The sequence below is a fragment of the Rhododendron vialii genome, chromosome 9a, assembly GCF_030253575.1.
Source record: "Rhododendron vialii isolate Sample 1 chromosome 9a, ASM3025357v1".
NCBI lineage: Eukaryota > Viridiplantae > Streptophyta > Magnoliopsida > Ericales > Ericaceae > Rhododendron > Rhododendron vialii.
In genome coordinates, this window is record NC_080565.1 from 5,865,313 (window position 1) to 5,887,522 (window position 22,210).

Below are 22,210 nucleotides of genomic sequence, written 5' to 3' on the forward strand. Positions count from 1 at the left end.
GTTCCAGGTTGGGTGGAGCAGCAGAGGTTTAAAAGCTGAAATTTGGTATGTATCCTTAGTACATTTAATTCTTCCCAAAATGTTTTGGTCTCAACTCAGACTTGCACTTATATTGAACAACTTTTATTGTTCTTAAACAAGCTCGGAAATGGGCCTGTGTTGCATACCTCTCAGAAAAATTAGTACCTAAGAGTAGCACGATAAGTTGTTACTGGTCTATATGATCGTAGTTGAGTGAATGGTCATATTAAATTTTAAATAGCTTTTGAATGTTTTGTCCACCATACTAATTGAATTGTAAAAATACAACACTAATTACGTGAATTGGCCCGGATGGATGTAGAAGTTACGAACTACTCTTAAATGAATGATCCTAAGTTGCTAGCTTCGCGCGCAAGCTACTGGCTAGTAATTTATGAAGCATGGCCCTAACACTAATTGAAATTCATATGATTGGTATCAGATAATATATTACACATACTTGTGTAATTAATCAACCTCTATTTTGTTATTCAAACGAAACAGGGTTACAGATACGCATCCAAGATTTTTGTGAGCTACTGCCAAACATAAAATTTGCCATTGTTTGAGACTTTGAGGTATTCAATTTCTCCCTCAAGCAAACCGAACTTTATGTAGTCCATCTAAACGCAAACTTATCTCTTAGTATATCTTAAGTACTACTCCAACAAGAATTTTGGTCTCACATATGAATTTTGGTTGTTTATCCTTGTTGATTAGTGTGAAGAAGCAAAGAACACAATCACTAAGGATGGTTGACGTTGTTGTCTCCTTCGTAGTGGATAGACTTGGTGATCTTCTCGTCGAACAAGTTGTTTTTCTACGAGGAGTGAAAGATGATGTTGTATGGTTGAGAGACAAATTGCAGTATATGTTGTGTTTCTTGAAAGATGCAGAAGAACAGCAAAATTCCGACAATCGGATGCGCAAGTGGATAACCGATATCAGAGATGTTGCTTATGAGGCCGAGGATATTATTGACAACTTCCTCCTTAAAGTAGAAGCAGGGACTCCAAAGAATATGGGGTTAAAAGATTGCTTTGAGAAGTATTTTTGTATTTGCAGCAAACATGCTAGCCTCATCCAACAAGGAAATCTGTATGGTATTGGGCAGGAAATAAACAAACTGAAGACCAAGCTCACTCAGATCAACCAAAGTCGAGAAATTTTCGGTATAAGAAGTATTGACGATGCAAGAGAAGGATCAAACTAATTGAATAAGATGAAAAATAGACAACGACGAGAAAGCCCATATAAAGACAATGAGCATGTTGTAGGCTTCAAGGAGGATGCGGACAAATTGACATATGAACTTGTCAAGGAAGTGAAAGATCGGTATGTGATATCAATTGTGGGCACCGGTGGCTTGGGTAAGACGACTTTAGCTCGAAAGCTTTACAACACTCTTTGTCGTACACAAAAATTTGATGAATATGCTTGGCTTTCTGTGTCTGCTGATTACGAAATCCAAGATCTTCTTCGATCAACAATGAAATCTTTCAAAAGGCCAACCACCAAAGAGGAATTAGAGTTTCTAGAGAAGATGAAAGAAGAAGATTTAGAGCATCATTTGCGTGATTACTTGAAAGGACGTCGATATTTGGTGGTGCTTGACGATGTATGGGACGTAAATGCTTGGACAAGCTTGATGAGATCGTTTCCAAATGAGAACAATGGAAGCAGAGTAATCATGACAACCCGAAACAAAGAGGTTGTCGAGGCTAGCGATGAGAGAACATATGTCCATGAGCTTCCATTTTTAAAGGACGAAGAAAGTTGGGAATTATTTTGTAGTAAAGCATTTCCTAACTATAGCAATGAGGTTGGAGACGAAGAAAGTCGTTGCCCTCCATACTTGGAGAGTTTGGCGAGAGAGATGGCTAGCAAATGTCGTGGCTTACCCCTAGCCATAGTCGTATTGGGTGGTCTACTGCGAAGAAAAGATCCTGACAAGTGGCCAAAGTTCAAAGATCACATGTGGCGCCATGTAAGGGAAGATGAATCACATTGTGTTCCAGTTCAACATATATTAGCTTTAAGTTTCAACGATTTGCCTTCTCGATTGAAGTCATGCTTTCTTTACTTTGGTTTGTTCCCAGAAGACTTTAAAATTGATGCCGAGAAACTTTGTCGATTGTGGGAGGCAGAGGGTTTCATAAAACGAGGCAAAGAATCTGTTGAGGAGGAGGAGGAGGAGGCGGAGGAGGCGGCGGCGGCGTATTTGAGAGAGCTAATTGATAGAAGTTTGATTCAAGTAGTGAAAATAAACTGGAGGAGAATCATAACATGCCGAGTCCATGATCTGCTCCGTGATTTTGCAATCGAAAAGTCGAAGGAGCTAAATTTTCTTCAAATCTACGGACGAAGACTCGCTGGCAGCAGTCGAAGACTAGCTTTTGATAATGGACTTGAGAGGTCTGTTTCGTTGGACAGGTCATATATGCATTTACGAACCCTCTTGTTTTTCAACTTACAAAATGAAGATTTGAAAACAGCACAGTTACAATCCTTATGTAGGAAGTGGAGATTACTGAGAGTGTTAGATCTTGAGCACCGTCAACCCGAAGGAATAGAGAAGCAAAAACTAGACGATGAAATCAGGAAATTGATTCACTTGAGGTACCTGCGGTTATGTGGCACCTATATAAATGCACTCTCACAGTTTATAGGTAATTTGCATGCCTTGGAAACCCTAGAACTGAATACAAGTCGGTACCCTGATCATCCAATACAGTTACCTGATGAGATATGCGAAGCAAAGCAACTCAGACATTTAATTGGATGTTTCAGGTGGCCGTTTCGAGTTGACAATATGAAAAATCTTCAAACTCTCAAAAAGGTTTTTGTCGAGGACCAAATGGAATTTAACCCAATGGACATGATCAATCTTCACGAGCTTCACGTATATTATGTTCGAAAGGATCGAAAGAGATGTACACTAGATTCTATTAGTGGATTAAGAAGCCTCCAATCACTGCAGTTAGAAGTTTTGGTAGAGGACAGAAATCACCTACCTGAGGTCCACTTGCACCCGCTCTCCCACTGCCAACCCTTCCTCCAATTGAAGTTGCTCTGCGGGCACAAAAACGAGACCTCAGCAAATTGGAAGTTTCCAACAGATGGGAATTTTCCAAATCTCAAGTACCTGTTATTATATTCTAACGGTGTTACTGAAGATCCTATGCCAATGTTGGAGAAGCTTCCAAAATTGACAGTTCTTGTGTTGTTTTGGTATCGTAAAAATAAATTGGTTTGCACCGCTGGGGGATTCCCTCAACTCGAGATCTTACAACTTATGCACTGTCATGTGGATGAGTTCCAAGTGGAAGGAGGAGGAATGCCAGTGCTTAAGGGTTTGTTGTTAGAAGATTGTGGTGATGTTTCAAAGCCAGATAGACTACGCTCCATCCCTGCCCCAGACCCCCCTTTGCATTGGAATGAGTGGGCTTACTAAGCAACAATAATAAGTTACCATTGAGTTGAGGCGGCTGGTGTAAGAGGGGGAATATTGCAGGTTTGGATAATTTGTCTTTTCCCTTTCACGAATATTATTTGTTCAAACAAGTGTGCTTGTTTTCTAGTTTTTTCATTTGATAAAGCTGATGAAGCTTTTTGTTTTATGTATGTTTGTCTTCTGGAGCAGTGCAGTGTGTTGCATGTTCTTGGTCACCAACGAATTACCAGTATCTTTGTGTTCTGTATAGTTTCAGGTTTGTTTTATGTAGTGATATTTATTTATCTGAGAATGCGCTTTTGGACCTTATAAGTAGTACCACCTAGAAAGGTTTGATTATGTTTCAAAATGTTGTGGGTCTAAGGTTTTCATAAGAAAACGGGAATTGTAAAATGAAAGGAGGTTGTAAATTGCCTAAGAAGTATGGAAAATGGAGAGAGGTGTGTAGATTTATTAGGAACATATTCTGTATCTTGTAGAAAAAATCAGTCGACGGACGGTTGTTATTCTAATAGAAAATATTAGAAGACAGTCGGAGATGTTACTCTGTTTATATACCTAGACATTTTGTAAATATCTTTGTTAATTGGAACTGTGAGAAACTTAGTAAAGCTAAACCAAAATCAAAACCAAATCAAACCGAGCCTTGTGTCCCAATGAATTGGGTTCGGCTAGATGAATCATGTTGTTACATTGAGCTATGTCCAAGTTACATGTTCACTTAGATTTAGTAAGCCCTCATATCCTTCCGTATTACGGCATCCAAAGTCAGTTTAGGTCTTTCTCTTCCCCAAACCCTACTATCCACTATTATCATTATCATGTTGAATGACAATAAAGAGGAGCACAACAATTTGAAAGAAACATATAAAGAAGACCAGAGATTCTTCCAAGACATGATAAAGACAATATCAATTGACATGGCATCTATGTTATATATAATTGGTTTAATGTGCAGTTTCGATACATATTCAATTTGTATTCAACTCCAAACAAATAATTCTACCATATTCATCAGTACCCAAAATAGATGTATATTGTATACTGTGATTAATTATCTGTAAAAGTAAAATGCTTTTAGCGATGCATTTCATTAAACTTCTTCAATAATACCAATACTTTAGTGTTCAGCCATTTGAGTACCACATCCATCTCCAATTTGAATTGGTATCCCAAAAGTACACGGGCTTCCTTTTTTTTGCTCCAATGGAACTCAAACTTTTGTATACTTCAAGCATTGTAAGTAGGCCTTTCGTTTAAAGAAAACCCGATACAGTCAAGTGGTTTGAGAAACTGAGAAATCTCGCTATCAAATCATTTTCTGATCAATGAACTATCGATGGCATTGCACATATTTCCACAAATCAAAGTCCCATCAAAACCTTCACACAATTTGGTGATCAGTTCCTTGGGTTTTTTTCATGTTACCACATCAACAAGCAGAAATTTCAAAGGCATACATCGTCTGATTCTTTAAATTCACTCCTCACAGTACACATCCTCAAATTTCCAGAATTTGATCCACCGATCATTCTTCCTCCAACAGACGATTTTTCGGATCTAACTTCTTGTCTAGCGAGATAAATTTGGAGCATACGTTGCCATGAGTTACTCTGTAGTTACAATTATGGTGGAGCCATGCCAAACCTGTTGCTATCCCAACTGAGATTACATATCTCAGAGGCCAATTCAAAGTAGGCCTTCTGTATTCCACTTCCATTGGATGCAACCAGTCATGTAGGCTACCATTTGCCATGCAGTTGTAAACTAGAAGCTTCTCTTCCTTTTCTTTGCAGAATCCCAATAGGGATACCAAATTTCTGTGTCTTAGTTGACACTAGGTTTCTCCCCCTTCTTCCTCTTCTGTCTATCCTTTCCATATGTAATTTGAGAGTGCTTTTAACGAAAGAAAATAGCTGCAGTTTCTGTTGAAATTAGCTGTTTGTGTGCTACTTTCGGTTTTGTGTGGTTTTGTGTGTCTTGGATTCCAGGTTACATCATAAGAAGATACAATTAAGACATTGGCCTATGAAACAAATAACAAGGTTCATTCTGTTGCATTGAAAGACAACTACAACCAAGCTGAGGGCTTAATTTTTTTGATAAAGCAAAGGCTAGAAGTTATTTAGGTTGATTTGCCAGATAATAGGGAAAAGGATCAAAATGCATTGTAACAAGAAAAACCTTGACAAGGAGAATAAACAAGAAGACGTGTACCTTCAAGTGTTTCACTGTGGTGTATACTTGCTGTACTCCATTTGTGAAGATAAAATATTTGCATGCTCGTTCATATGCATGCCAAGTTGGAAGAATGCTCATGAATCTATCTCCAGATTTTGCTGGTACAATGTCCCATAAATTATTTATCTAGAAACAGGAAAAGATAGCAGAACATCAGAAAAAATAAGCCCGAATAATGTGTTTTTAACAAGAGCAAGACGAACAGTGAATAATAAGCAGAAAACCACCCGAGAATGGAAAGCTAGAGGAGAACAACTTAGGAATATTAGTAACCCATACACAAACAGAATAAAATCAATATCATGACAGCAGGAAAAATCTGTCCCAATGACGTAGGTAACACTAGCACAAAAACTGACAGGTGACGCTATGTTGGAGTAAAGTATGTCAAAGTTGGGTTATCAGCTATTCATATTCCTGCAGCTTCGTATTGTCTTGCTTTTTCTAGCTAGGAGGATGTCTTACTTGAGGTTTCATTCTCCCCTCTTCAGATTAAATTAATGATTTTGCCAGTATAGTGTAGGAAACATCCCTAAAAAAGAAGCCAGCCCACAAAGTCATTCATTTATGTCATCATCAAAACGCTCCATTTTCATGTTTCTCTGCATTTTCATTTCTCAAAGGAGCAGTATTATAGTGAGACAATTAGCATGGTTTAAACTATGTTACAAAGACTCTTCAAACTCTGAGGTACTTGTGAGGGACACTTGACACTTGACCAAGAGTATGAGATGTGTTCAAAATTTTTAGTTAGACATTCACCCATGAAACAAAATTGGTATTCAGGTTTACTGCAAACCTTGCATAAAACCCTCGTACCAAGCATGAACTATTGAAATGTATATGTAACTCTTGTACCATACAAGTTTACATCCTGTGTCCGAAAAGGATGATGGAAAACACTATACTTCAGAAAGAATCAATGTCCTAAACTACCCTTGCATTGTGCATTTGTGCTCAGACTAAATAAACCAAACAAGTGAGAAGAAAGCATAATCAAGAAAGCTTCAGCTTCTTTTTCAATGGATGTCTAATTTAGAGCACTATTAGGATTACAAAATTTATTCTTCTGAGGAAAACTTAGATGCTGTTCCATGGTGCAACAAGGCAAAACAAACAAGTTTCAGCCTCCACTTTATTAAAGTTAGACGTTGGAGACTTGCTTAACAAGACAAACCTCAAGCAAAAATGTCAGATACAACTCCACAACTTCCCCGACACCCCATATCCTGCCCCAAAAGGCCAAAATACTCTGCAAATTTTAAGACATAAGAAACACTCAGACCTCGTGCAACAGATTCTTATGTGTGAGCATAACACCTTTTGGGTTGCCAGTAGTTCCACTAGTATACAAGATTGTTGCGACATCATCAGAGCTGATTGCTTCATAAATATAGTGCTGCCCTGAAATTAAACTATTAGTCAGAGAAGTTCCATAGCACTTGTTGAGACAAAGGCAAATGATGAGACTAAAACAATGAAAGCTACACCAGCCCTCATTAGTCACTGTCATAAGTTTACAAAAATAAGCACACGACCAACTATTCCTGCAAAAAATGGAAAAAAATTGTATACACTAATGTGGCAGTCTTTTCGTACAATGACAACAAAGTCCCTCACATAATCAAAGTAGAAGGTACTCAAGTTAATGAAGAAATACTGAAAATCGCATCTCTTCAATATTAGTTCAGAAACCAGCCAATGCCATCAGAATAACAAGATAAAAGAATCTACAAAATCAAGCTGGGAATTTTTGAGAAGATTCAAATTTATAAGAAAGCCAGGCAACAAACTTCAAGAAAACTTTTAAGCTAGATGTATGCAAGATGACGTATGAACTTCATTCCTAACTATCAAACCGGTTAACTTATACATAAGCAGTTGTGACCTAAGGAAAGAGAACCAAATATGACAAATGAAGTTCAATACATTGACAACAAATAAAAGTGGTACACAGTCGGTCATTTTAAACAGTGGACACTAGTTTTTGACGAACATAGAGGAGATACACAGTCAGTCATTTTAACATTGGATCCTCTTCAAAAAAACAAACGGTGGCTGAGTTGGCGTCGGCATCATCTCTGGGTGGGTGTACTCCATGATGTGTTTATGCTTTCTTGATATCCAATGATCACATTCAACTATTTTCAAAAAATTATCATATTCAACTAAGGCAAGGAAAGAAACATTTGATGAACTTGCCAAAGGTAGTGTATAGTTCAACCCAGTTGGATATAAATCTCCCTCCCATTTTCAACAGAACTTTACGGGATTAACTTACGATAATTGAAACACGCAAAGTCTTGTTTAATCAGCGAATGATTTGTTCCTGTTTAGGTCACTACCTCAAGACAAATCCATGGTGTCTCAAAATTTTAAATATTTACTTGCGAATTTTAATTTGACATCCATCAAAAAAATTGTTGAACTAGATTTAGGGATTTTAATTTAGATTGACTGAGTTATTCAACCATATTTCAGTCCCTTGGCTCAACCTCATTCTTGCAATATCTTTACTCCAATAGATTCGCACGCTTGCAAGTAAACATTTACACTTTCACAAGTAGTTTGTGGCTCTATTGCCAGGGACTTTTCATTGTATCAGATCACTCTAGATTAACTTACGACTTACAAGCATCATGAGAATCTGGTAAACGCATACAACTTTCATGTCCCAAGTCTATCATATCCTTGTAATTGTAGACAGGCAATCCCTCTGGCACTTCACTAGTAAAGCATGATTTATCACCCCAAATTAATATAACAAATCTCATAGCAGCCTGAGAAGAGAGAGTTTCTGCAATCCGGTTGAAGAATTCGGGATTATCCACAACAAGTGCGACGCTGATAATAAGAAGGAACAGTTTAAATACCATAATTCCATGAGCGATGTATATAGAAAGAGAGCAAAATGAAAATCACAAATTTTAAACAAAGAATTTATCATTCCAGCTGTTAAGGAAATAGAGTCCCACATACCTTGGAGTAGAATAGGTAATCACTTAATAACATTTGGGACATCTCCACTCATTGCCAATTGGTTTTGAGATGGATATAAAGTTTCTACATGGTTTCAGAGCAAGCAATAGATCATGTGTTCTAACCTCACCGCCTACCTAATGTTAAAATATTTACACGTATTTAGCCCTCTTATGAAGGAGAGTCTGGCTACACGTGAGGGAACATGTTGAAGTTATAAATAATAAAGTTGACCATCTCTCTAACAGCTTAAGCTTTTAGATGAGTTGGTGCTAAACAATCTAATATGGTATCAGAGCGGGGCCTATTCCACCCCACATTTTATAAAATTCACAATCCACACCCCATGATGACAAACCAGCAAAAAAGCTGTACGATGATAGGACCCAAAAGTGACCACACGTGACAGACCTCAAACGCGGTTGCACGTGAGGTGAGATGTCAAGGAAATAGAGTCTCAAATTGCTTGGTAGTTAAATGGGTGATCACTTAATAATATCTGGGACCTCTCCACTCATTGCCAATTGATTTTGAGATGGATATAAAGTTTCTACAAATTGAACATCACAAATTCCCAAGCAATCAACATATTCAAAACAACAAGGATTGCTAGATATACCATTCAACTCCCTGGTTAAGCTATTATTGTGTAAATTGGTTTTCATTTTGAGACATGAGATGAACGACAAAAGGAAGAAATCACACCTCCCCCTCTATCTCTAGTCTAAAAAACAGAATCCTTTTGATAAGAATGGAAAGATCTTTAGTAATCCTCTAATGGAATGGAAACAACGAGAAGAATAGGCTCTAGCAACTGGACAACGTCCCATGGTTGGACAAACCGGGGGAAAAAGGATGCGGGAGTGGTTTCTCCTACTCAGTAGCTTTTCTTTCCTATTTCTAGGCTTAGAATCGCCAATGGGAGCTATTTTACTGAAACCATAAAATCAAAGAAATATTAAGTTTTATTGCTTATCTTGTATTGCAGTCCACTTCTTGTAAGGACTCCATTACATAGCCTACGGACCTCATAGATTCCGATTGAATTTTGATGATCCGACTAGCTTAATGCAATCAGAACGTGATTTTAAGAACCCCTGCGAAAAATCAGCAAAAACTATGACCGGAAAATGTTTGATCTAAGCAGCTTTCATTGAACGGTTCAATAAAAAACTGCTCAAATCAAGCCCTTCCCAGTCATATTTTTTTATGATTTCTCGCGGGACTCTTAAAATCACGTTCTGAACATATTGAACGGTTTGGATTATCAAAATTTGATCAGGATCTATGAGTCCTTACCTAAGGTCCTTATTTAAGGTTCTTACAAGAAGTATCTTGTATTGATGTAATTTTTTAAGTAATATTAGACCTATGTGGTTCCTCCTGCTTTTTTTATCAGAAGAAAATGGCTCACATTCAATCAAGCCCAATGGCACATACAAATGATTTTATCCAAAATACAGTGATAAGAGTGTCTCTAATGGCATAACCAAAACTAAAAGACTTCTAAAGTTAACAACGTTGGTCCAAAATAAACAACAAGACATTACCCAGAGACACGTATAGAGACCTGGACTTGTATTATACTTATGATTGTGTTATGCATCAAAAGCACATAATTATTCAAGACAATATCAACCTTATGGAACACTTATTTATTATTACAAGAGAACTCTGTAGAACAAAACTGAAGAACATACATCTTAAAAGTACAACTGACCTATCAGAACGATTATATATCTGCAAAAGCTCTTCATCGGATGACCTTGACCCCCTCACCACATTAATTGCTCCAGTGGCCATTATACCTAAAGCCAAAAATGAAGTATAACAATCTGAAACGATACCAAAATGCACAGAAGTAAATTTTTTAATGTACTGTTCATATAAATTTACGCATCCACGAAGATTATGTTCACATGCATTGCCAATAGACACAGTGTATGTTCAGAAAGGACTTACTAATAAACCAGAAATTTGAGTCATATATTGGATATACATTCAGAATCAATTTACTATTCAAGATGGCAGTAAGAACTAAGAGCATCCGCAATGTAATAATCAAAAGTGAATAATCAAAACTCGCCATGTCAGCTTTTGATTATTCATTTAGAGGGTTGCTCAAGTTAGCAATGTGAAGTCCCACAATGTTACTTTTGATTATTCAAATGCCCAAATTTGATTATTGGTTCGAAGATTGCCAACTTTGATTATTACAATGTGAGGACTTTTTTAAACACACATTTCTAACTTTAGCAATCTTTTGATTTTGATTATTACATTGCGGATGCTCTAAGAACATATGCCAATGGAGCCTAACAGAAGAAAGAAGGGTAAAACCCCAAACTCGATACCTGTGGGGCCCTTTTGGGTCGTGGGTAGTCAACATCATTGCACAAGATTTGTTCAAGAGGGCTTCGCACTTCAACACCCATAGCGGCATGTCGTGAAAATCGGTGAAGCGCCCATTGCCACACGCTTTGTTTTAGGAGTCAACACGCAAATCAAGAACTAAGAAACCATTTCTTTTGAGAGCTAGGGGTATGATCGATGAAGGGAAGGTGTTAGACACCCCTCTTCGCCCAACCAAAGGTTGTCCTTTATTTATGGCATTGTTGATATTAATAGATAAATTTAGTTTGCATATAGTCGTGGTTTTCGAGGAAGCATAGATTTCTAAACACCATTCCTAGAATTTCTGGAGCCACCAGTGATCATTTCCCCACGTGTGTTGTGGCCGTGAAAGAAACCTTCTAGAATCCTTAGAACCCTTGGTTGGGCGAAGAGGGTGCCTAACACTTTCCCTTCATACTGTTAGGCACCCCTCTTCAACCAACCAAGGTTGTCCACTAAGAAAAGACGTGTAATGGATCATAAAATAAAGTACTTGTGTTTACAATTTTTTGAATTTTTTCGCACAAAACTAAATTATTTAATCTTGTGCAAAGATACTTGAAAACTTATGTGTGGGATATTACAATTGCCCTTGACGAGTTTTCACATTTTGAAACTGTTGCAGAATAGCCTCATTATCAACATTGTCAAAAAAATCACTCTCAATATAAGTAACCAAGTAATCATTCATCCACTGATATACCATTCACTTGCGCAAATTGCGCTTTACTACATTAGTTTCATTTGCGGGCTAACTTTTTGGGTTGGGTGTTCAAATAATTTTGGCTTGGGTATTCAAGAAAGGCGTACACTAGTTCAACAAAAATATCACATATATTCTTAAAAAATAAAAATTTTGAGGGGGGAGCGTACAAGTAACCACCTTGGCTCTAGTGTAGAGCCACCCCTGAAAATGATGACGTGACCGCGGGTTCTCTCTTCTTCTTTTTTCTTTTTTTTTTCTTTTATTGAGTAGCAAGGTTCTCTCTGTTTTTCAGTGCTTTAAAAGTGATTCCTAAGGGTTTTGGGCTCACTCCTTAACACCTAGGATTATCCTCATCATATTTCGGTTCTGCCTAAACCTTGCCTTAAGACGTGTAACTAGCTCCATTATCGGGGTTGCCCAAGGTGGGGCTTAGATAATCTACGTTGCCAAATTTAGTGTCTACAATATACTAAACTCCTGCATACCTTGATCAGCAACAAGCCACCGGCAAGAGTTATCAGCAAAAAGCGCTAGCTTTTCAGGTGGCTTTACTCCTATAACTCTAAGACCTTCCGAGAAATCCAATATATCTTGCTCGAGCTGCAAGTTCACAAACGAAAATGGATTTCATCAGGTGTATGATATGCAACAAAAAACAAACATTAGTTTGTTTCTTTTTGAAACTATAACGAACTAAAGTCACACGGACAGCCAAACTGATAATCCACCAAGTCTGGATTAACATAAGTAGAGGGAAACATTAAGTTCAAGTCAAACATCTAGCAATATGTTGACCAGCAAAAAATATGTCCTAACACAGAATTATGTTGCTTAGGTATACGACGCTTCAGAACATGAATGATCTTAGCATACACCATGTGTACAAGGTTGCCCTTCCCTTGACAAACAGTTAAGCACAATTAACTATGTTGTTTAAACAGTGTCAAGGGGATGAACCCCACACGCACAAGGAACGTGCAAGACAAGCTACAACTCTAGGTAAAACAAAACCGGAGTAGACGCAGACAAAAAAGGCTCTCCAACCTACAGATCCCAGGACCCAACTTTAAAGAATGACCAAAAACCAACTCTTCATGTGCAGAAATAGACGACTCCACTCCTCAGAAGGAGCTTCAATTTTCTTCACTCCTCAACACTATTTTGTGTGCTTGCATCATGTGTCCCTAAGGCATGAGTTGTGATGGTTCATGTGTACCCACAATTGTGGCTACCGTAGTGAGGGGAGTGGTTGTTGAAGTTTGTCCCACATCGGTTAATTATCTCCTCCAAAACTAGTATATGAGCCAGGGCGGCCTCTCCTCTCATTGCCATTTGGTTTGAGTTGGATACTTTAACAATAGTTTCACTTAAAAGTCTGGGTAATGGTGTGAAAGAGGTAGTTGTGCCAGATCCCTCCTTTAAGGGAGGGTTGATTGAGGCCCCTCCTCCAAAGGAAGAGGAGAAGGTGGTAAATGGTGGGTAGCCTAATTGATGCAGCGCGTGCATGAACCACAGAAAAGAACGTGCAACAAAGATTAACACAAACATATAAGTTAGAGAAAAATGTTCTCTGACTCTGATTTTATTCAATAATCAATAATCACCCCCCATTCGTAGGCGTACAACTTATTATAAATAGGCAGGAACCAAAAACCCTAATTGATTCGATCAACAAGTATGGCGAATCAATCAAAAAACTAATTAACAGAAATTTTGCCAAACACGGAAAGTTCGGCAATTATTACATAATCAGAAAATATAGAAAATTCTTAGAAATTCCCCAAAAGAACCGCTTAATTTGGATTTTCCAAGCCCAAGAAATAGGCAAGTCAAATCTTCCCTTAAACGGCAAATTTGGCAATTTCGGGCCCTAAACATCATTAAACGACTAAAAAACACGCGGCACATGGCCAAAGGCGATGTGTCTTGACCGCGGGACCGTTTTGCATCGAACATAGGTGGGCCCGAATTAAAACACCTCCATCACAAAATTACAATTTTGCCACTCGGCTTAAAATGCCTAAAGTAGCACTCCTCCATGGCCACTGCATCATCCTCCCCCTCTAAAAAGAAATTCGCCCTTGAATTTACTTCATCATCAGAACTATCCCCGTGGAATGGGATCAAGTGCTTGACATTAAACACATCAGCAGTGCGAACACAACTAGGAAGCTTCATACGGTACGCATTTGAACTGATTTTCTCAATATCTCTACTGGACCAACCTTCCGGGCAGCAAGCTTATTGTATTCATGGGCAGTATACCAATCTTTAGTGAGGATGGCATACACAAAATCCCCAACCTCGAACTCCACCAGGCGCCGCGGCTTATCCGCAACCTCCTTATGCTTCGCAGTGACCTGTTGCAGGCGCTGCTCAGTATCCTTGTGAACCTGCTGCAGACTTGTCATGAACTCTTCAGCCTTCCCATGAACTCGCTTTAGGTCAAGAACAGGAGGTAAGTCAAGCGGAGTTCGCGGGTTAAAGCCATAGACAACCTAGAAAGGGGAAAGTCCAGTGCTACGGTTAACGGAGTGGTTAAAAGCGAACTCAGCTTGACACAACTTCCGGTCCCAACTCTTGAGATGGTCTTCCACCAAGCTGCGAAGTAGATTACCCAAGGAACGGTTCACCACCTCGATCTGACCATCGGTTTGAGGGTGGTAAGCCATACTGAAATTGAGGGCGGTGCAGGCCAACCTCCACAAAGTCCTCCAAAAGTGACTTAGGAACCAGATGTCACGATGGAAGTAGGTAGCCCGTGTAAGCGATAAACTTCCGTGAAGTATAACTGGGCTACTTTAACAGCATCTGTGATTGTCTTGCAAGCAATAAAATGGGCCATCTTGGAGAACCGGTCGACCACGACGAAAATAGCATCATGACCATGTTGCGTACGTGGTAACCCCACCACAAAATCCATACTGACGTCGGCCCAAGGCTGAGAAGGAATGGGCAACGGCATGTACAAACCCGCATTAGTGGCTAATCCCTTGGACACTTGACAAATGTGACACATCTCTACAAATCTGTAAACATCCCGCCGCAGAGTCGGCCAGAAATAGGACCCAAACACCAATGCAAATGTCTTATCACGGCCCACATGCCCCTCATTGTGCAATTCCTGAATTATTTTCAACCGGAGGCTAGAGTCCGGAACACACAGCAAACTTCCTTTGAACAAAAACCCTTTCTGCACATGAAACTCAGATTGACCGCCACCTGCGATCTTGTCAAGCACAATAGAGAAATACGGATCAGCTGCTAACAATTCTCGAAACGCATCAAAACCGATTACCTTGGCCCGCATAAGAGTAAGGAGGTTGGCACGGCGACTGAGGGCGTCAGCGACCCTATTCAAAGCCCCCAGCCCCCGACTTGTGCTTGATGGGGAATGAGAACTGCTGGACGTACGCGGCCCACTTGGCATGCTTACTGGACAGCTTATCTTGTGAATTGAGGTGCTTCAATGCCTCGTGATCAGAGTACAAGACAAAATCACTATGAATGAGATAGCGATACTAGTGCTTCAGGGCTTGGACCAATGCATAGAACTCCACGTCATAGGGGCTGTAATTCAGCTTCGCCCCATTCAACTTCTCAGTGAAATAGGCCACTGGCTTGGAATTTTGACTAAGGACAGCCCCAATCCCTACCTTCGACGCATTACAATGCAACTCGAAGGGCTGCGAAAAGTCCGGTAAGATCAGAACCGGAGCGGTAGTCAACTTCTGCTTGATTAGTTGGAATGACCGAGAGGCCTCATCACTCCATGTAAACCTACCACCCTTTATACAATCTGTTATAGGAGCCATGATAGTACTGAAATTAGGTATGAAACGGCGATTGAAAGCCGCTAGTCCATGGAAACTCCGAACATCGAACAAGGTCTGTGTTTGGGGCCACTGTCGAATCGCCTCAACCTTGGACTCGTCCACAAAAATTCCATTCCTAGATACAACATATCCAAGGAAAAGTACGGAATCTGTCATGAGAACGCACTTCTTGATAGCCCCAAATAACTTCTCCGCTCTTAATACAGTGAGAACTTCCCGCAGATGCTGCAAGTGCAAGTCAGGAGTGGCACTATATATCAAGATATCATCAAAATAAACTACGACAAATTTACCAATGAATGGACGAAGGGCTTGGTTCATGACTCGCACGAAAGTGCTTGGTGCATTGGGCAGGCCAAATGGCATCACCAACCATTCGTACAACCCCTCTCTAATTTTGAAGGCTGTCTTCCACTCATCCCTTGGCCTAATCCTAAGCTGATGGTAACCGCTCTTCCGATCCAACTTAGTAAAAATCTGTGCCCCTCCTAGCTGATCCAGTAAGTCATCCAGCCTCGGAAAACAGTACTTCACTATAATCTTGTTAATGGCTCTGCTATCAACGCACATCCTCTAAGTGCCATCTTTTTTTGGGGTCAATAGCGCAGGGACAGCACAAGGACTAAGGCTTTCTCGGATAAAGCCCTTAGCCAGCAATTCCTCCACTTGACGCCTCAACTCTTCATGCTCTTTCGGACTCATCCAGTAATGATACCGATTTGGTAAGCTGCAACTAGGCACTAAGTCAATCTGGTGTTGAATATCCTGGAACAGCGGCAGACCATCGGGTAGCTCAGCCGGGAACACATCCTGGAATTCCTCCAGAATAGGCTCAATGGCTGCTGGAACTACTTGATCTATCTGGACCTGTGAGCCCTCCTTGGTAATCAGCACAAACATCACTTTGCTGGTTGTAAACTCCTCTTCGAACTTTGCTTTTGTTAGAAGAGTGGTACCCTCCCCATTGTGTGGTTTGGGTCCAACCTCCTTGGAAGGCAACAATACAATCTTCGTACCACTGAATGACAAAGAGTACGTGTTGGCACCACCATCATGCGTAACCTTGCGGTCAAACTACCAGGGTCACCCCAACAGTAGGTGGCATACATCCATTGCCACCACATCACACCAAATCTCGTCCCTGTATTTAGTACCAACTGAAAAGGCTACTAAACATCTCTTAGAAACTTTAACTTCGTTACCTTTCTTCAACCAAGACAGCTTGTAGGGGTTAGGATGAGCCTCTGTCTTTATTCCCAACTTCTGGACTGTCTCCTCTGCCACAACGTTCTCACAACTCCCTGAGTCGATCACGAATCGACACACCTTGCCCCCGATGGTGCAAGGGGACTGGAACAAATTGCCGCAGAGCCATGAATCACCCCCAGCGTCACGAGATGTATAACATAACCTCCGAACCACTAGTAAAGGCCCAGCATCCCACGCAACCTCCTCCACATCGATGTCCGGGTGGACTGAGTGATGTTGTTCGTCAAACACTGCATCTTGCTCATATGATTCACAGTGGCCACTAACAACTCCGTCAGTGTCCACAAACAAAGCTTTGCCTGGTCGATCGCCCGTCCCGATGACCAGGCTCTCTACACTTAAAGCACTTTGTCCCCAAAACGCTCACCTTATTTGCCGATGGAACTGGTGGTGGTAGGGTACCAGTGGGTTTCACCGGGACAGGGCCGGCCGTGGGCCAAGTAACAGCAACCCAAGGAACCGCCACGGGCCTACAGTTAGCCTGCCACTCCAATTGTAACGCCCTCTGATGGGCATCTGAAACAGAGCACAAATCGAACATATTCAAAGTAAACTGAAATTGCTCACGTAATCCTTCCACATACCTCGCAACCAACTGCTCCTCTGTTTCAACTAGGTCATTCCGGGCAACCAACTGATGGAAATCCGTGGTATAGTCATCCACAGAACACAAATTATGACACAGGTTCTACAACCTTTGATACATTAGACGAGAATAGTTGTGAGGAAGAAAAGTCACCCGCATCTTTTTCTTCAGTTTCTCCTAACTAATCTTGTCTTTACCCTGCCTCATCCGAGATAGTTTGAGTTACTGCCACCATGCCGCCGCCCTACCCCTGAATTTGGTAGCGACTAGCGACACCCGCCTGTCATCTGGAACCTGTTTGAACTCCAAAATCTCTTCAATGGCAGTGACCCGATCAAGGAATTCCTCCGGCATCAAACCCCCCTGAAACTCAGGCAGATCGATCTTCAAGCCGGCTTCCCATTGTCAGTTATCACGGTGGTCAGCCGTGAACTCCCTGTAACCGAGGCTTCTTCCCCTTGGTTGATAGTAGCCCTCACCACCAGTTTTCCCGACACTGGTTGCCCCTACCGCAAAAGGGTTGTCAGCCTCTTCACCATCCGAATTCTCATCCTCTTCCTGAGGCCTCCAATCATACAGGTGATGGCGAGGTGGATTTCCCCTAACAGACAAGGCAGTGATTTGGTCGGCTAGGGCGCCAATAGCGTCCGCCATGTGCTGCTCAAGCTGTTGGAATTGCACCTCTGTTCGTGCTTCCTACACGACGTCATCTCTTTCATAAACGTCCTCCACAAAAGCCGTACAATTGCTCCGTCCCCCTCGACTTCCAGCACGTCCTCCGGCCATAGTCAGGATTAGAACTTGAAGCTCTAATACCAACTGATGCAGCGCGTGTATGAATGTCACGCCCCGATCTCGCCCGACCCGAGCACGTGAGTTAAAAAAAAAAAAACTCCAAATAACGATAAAAGAATATCCTTATGGAAAGGTCCAAGTTAAATGCCATAATACCAAATCAGATCGCGCCTAAAGGTGACCTGATTTTTAAAAGAAAAAAAATTGGAAGAGAGTGTTTGTTTCAAGGGCTTTCTCAAAATGGTCAACACCAATAAAAAGAAAACCTGGAAGTTTTACCATAAACGCCAATGAGGCTTCCCACCTCTCCAACAATAGAAAAATTACCCATAAGCGTATTCACGTTTCAAGTTTTTGAGAGAGTCAAAATATGTGATTAAACTTATTACAAACCCAAAAGAATACCAAGTCACAGGATTTCCAAAATCTTACTATAAAATTAATGGAATACAAGTATACCAACTAAGCTCTAAAATAAAATATATATATATATATATATATATATATATATATATATATATATATGTGTAACAAATCAAACACTGTCATGCCTCCGGATCCACCGTCTTACCTGAAAAAGGTTGGATTATACAACGTGAGTCAACACTCAATAGGAAACGTGCTAAAGGCGAAGATAAGAGAACGCAAGCAAAATGCACAATACATAAAATAATTTGTTCATGTCTACTTTTTAAATACATCAATTCGTGAGTATATACAATATTGCAAGAAAACTTGCATTTTATTGCAAGAAAACTTGCATTGGATATATCGTAACTTAGAACAAATGAATACATAATAACTTTTACTTCTCAAGTATCCAACAGAAATAATGATAAAAATAATCCGTTCAGATAATAATCCAAATCTCCAAATACCAAGTTATAACCAAATCACGTAAGCTCATCTCATCTCATATATCCAAAATCCTTCAAACATAAAACACATCAAATTATAAGTCAATAGGAGAAAATAAGAGCACATATGACCGATAGTCCAAATTAACAAGTTGTGTACCAATCCTAGGCGACTGATCAGATCCCTAATCATCCAAATTTATGGGCTACTAACCCAAAGGCCTATGGAACACCTTATCCCGCGCGGGTTTACGGACTATACACCGACGGATAAACTCATTATCCATATACTTCCGGCTACACAACAAGTATAAAATGGTCAAGTCAACCTCCAATACGTGGCTCACTAGCCCAAATAACAAGTACTAATTCCAAATCATCCAAAACTACGAGAAAGATCGTACAATCTAGTCATAGTCTCAACAAAGTCATAAACTAGAATCCCGATTTACGGTAGTAAAATTATCATCAAATCAATATATAAGTAGAGTCATTATCAACTGTGGTGTCTAATTACAAGAATTGGTTTAACTTTTCTCTCTGTCATTTTATCAAACACCTTATAGGAATGTATCAAATCATTCACATATTAGATCATCCTTTACTCAAACCACACGATCCTCAAACCGGTCCAACATACTAAAATTTACATAATCTAGTAAATAATCATCAAGGTCTTTAATCAATCGTGAAAATTCAAAACTCATGAATAACTCATGCTACACATAGTCCACATATACTTTGAACAAGACATACTACGCATAAATCACCTCTACTTGGAACATATTAGGGTTAACTTAAAATTGAAAAGAAAAACACTATAATCACAGATTTTTAGGTGTATCTTACTATACTTTCCCATATCTAAGCATTTAGCAAGATTCCTACCTCAAAAGAGCCGAATCCCGAAATGCTAGGAACACCAAAGTTGGCCGAATGCGACATTGTTGGGATAGATGCGTAGTCCTCTATCCGTAGATCACATTCTCTTCTTCCCTTTTTGCGATATTCTCGAATCTTGACATCCAATTTTGGGGTTGAAGTCTAGGGTTTGGGTAGAGTTGAGTAGGAGAGAGACACGGATAAAAGAGTGGGGAAGAAGAACGCAGAAAAGGGGAAAAAAAAAAAGGAACGGGTGTTCCCTGTTCTTTCCCCCTTTTTAAGTGCATAATTGCACTATAGCCCCTCCGAGAATCAATCAATTGCTGCATCTCTAAAATGTTTTAAATCAATACACTAAAGCCCCTAAAGCTAACAAATCTATAATAATTAGTAACTCTCAAGTTCTTTTTTTTTTCCAGAAAAGTCCATAACATGTGGATCCCAACAACTCGTCCTTGGCACACAAAATTGAATCCGATCAATCACGCATACTGCACATTCACACATATATACATAAAAAAATCCATGGTTCACAAAATTATTAAAATAGTTACACATATCTACATTATTAAATTAAATAAATTCAAATTAGGAACGGGTCTCTACAATGAACCACAGAAAAGAACGTGCAACAAAGATTAACACAAAAGATATAAGTTAGAGAAAAATGTTCTCTGACTCTGATTTTATTCAATAATCAATAATCACCCCCCATTCGGAAGCGTACAACTTATTATAAATAGGCAGGAACCAAAAACCCTAATTGATTCGATCAACAAGGAAGGCGAATCAACCAAAGAACTAATTAATGGAAATTTTGCCAAAAACGGAAAGTTCAGCAATTATTACATAATCAGAAAATATAGAAAATTCTAAGAAATTCTCCAAAAGAACCGCTTAATTTGGATTTTCCAAGCCCAATAAATAGGCAAGTCAAATCTTTCCCTAAACGGCAAATTTGGCAATTTCGGCTAAACATCATTAAACGGCTAAAAAACACGCGGCACATGGCCGAAGGCAATGTGTCTTGACCGCGGGGCTGTTTCGCATCGAACATAGGTGGGCCCGACTTAAAACTCCTCCGTCACAAAATTACGATTTTGCCACTCTAGGCTTAAAATGCCTAAAGTAGCACTCCTCCAGGGCCACAGCATCACTAATACAACATCCGAAGATGGTCCAGAGCTACCTATGCGTTGATCTTGACATCCTAGAGGGCGTCCAAGGCCCTCCTGAGCGGTGATTTGATGGCCAACGGAAGGCCCCGGCTTTAAGAAGTAACAACCTAAAGAAGCCCTTACAAAAAGTTGAACATTTTAAGCTTGCTAGAGGAAAAAGCTACCCTCTCTATTAAGCCTGTTAGGAGTATATGAAATAAGTAGTAGTGAGTAAAAGGCATTTGATTAATTTTGTATCTTGTATCCCCAGTGTATATATAAACAAGTATTATATGTATTACGGTTATTTTAACACCCTAAACACTTTTCCATCTCTAATTATGAAGCCCAAGTAATCCACCCGAAAGTTTTCTAAGAAATAGTAGGCTGTGTTGGATTCCATCTTCTAAAGTTTGTTTTCCTTGTCTTAATCAAGTAGCCTCTCGGGCTTTGCGGGAGCTTTCTTTTATCGTCATCGAGCCTCATTCTATATCCATAAATTTTTGTTAATGCACGCTTATACTGCTGAAAAGAACGAAGAAGGGGGCTGATGTTCACCAAGTTGAGTGTCTTGTGCATTCGCGGAGCCCAAAACTCAAAGAATTGCAATTGAGTTGACTAATCCTGCTTTGTCAATGGAATGATCATGAAATCATGCAAACAATCACAAGAATCTTAAGGAGAAACAGAAATTAATCTAAGAGGTCTTCCATCAGTATACAGATGAATTCAATTAAGAATTAGATTATTTAGTGAGTGGTAATAGGCTGAGGATAAAGACTTTCTGATAGACCTTAGATACAGATACAAAGAAACATTAAGTCAAATTGTCAAAATGACCTGTTTATAAGTCACAGTCAAAGGAGGGTCTTGATATGGATCCACCACTGCTACCCGATCACCAAATTTTTCTGCTGAAGACCTCCAAATATCCGGAACTGTTTTCCATTCATGAGAGGCCATGACACCATCACTTGATAGAAATACACTCTCCAGAAAAGGTGAACACCTTCTGATCTGCATTTCCTCTGTC

At 39.8% G+C, this 22,210-nt stretch overlaps 2 protein-coding genes and 1 long non-coding RNA gene across 4 annotated transcripts in view; 2 read left to right on the top strand and 1 right to left on the bottom strand.

The window, feature by feature from the left end:
* LOC131300915 (chitinase-like protein 1) overlaps positions 1–22,210 on the top strand; it is an 82,644-nt gene that overhangs the window by 33,495 nt on the left and 26,939 nt on the right. The window lies entirely within an intron of this gene.
* LOC131299540 (disease resistance protein RPP13-like) lies at positions 727–3,619 on the top strand. The gene is made up of 2 exons (XM_058325128.1): positions 727–1,231; positions 1,262–3,619. The coding sequence occupies exons 1-2, from the start codon at positions 773–775 to the stop codon at positions 3,473–3,475; spliced, it is 2,673 nt and encodes an 890-aa protein (XP_058181111.1). The 5' UTR covers positions 727–772; the 3' UTR covers positions 3,476–3,619.
* On the bottom strand, positions 18,822–22,187 carry LOC131300918 (uncharacterized). 2 transcript variants are annotated; one of them, XR_009191107.1, is made up of 3 exons: positions 20,027–22,187; positions 19,299–19,435; positions 18,822–18,852 (listed from the first exon to the last, which is right to left on the bottom strand). It is a non-coding gene; the product is annotated as an uncharacterized LOC131300918 (long non-coding RNA). The 2 variants fall into 2 exon arrangements; XR_009191106.1 differs by lacking the exon at positions 18,822–18,852 and having other exon boundaries at positions 19,085–19,435.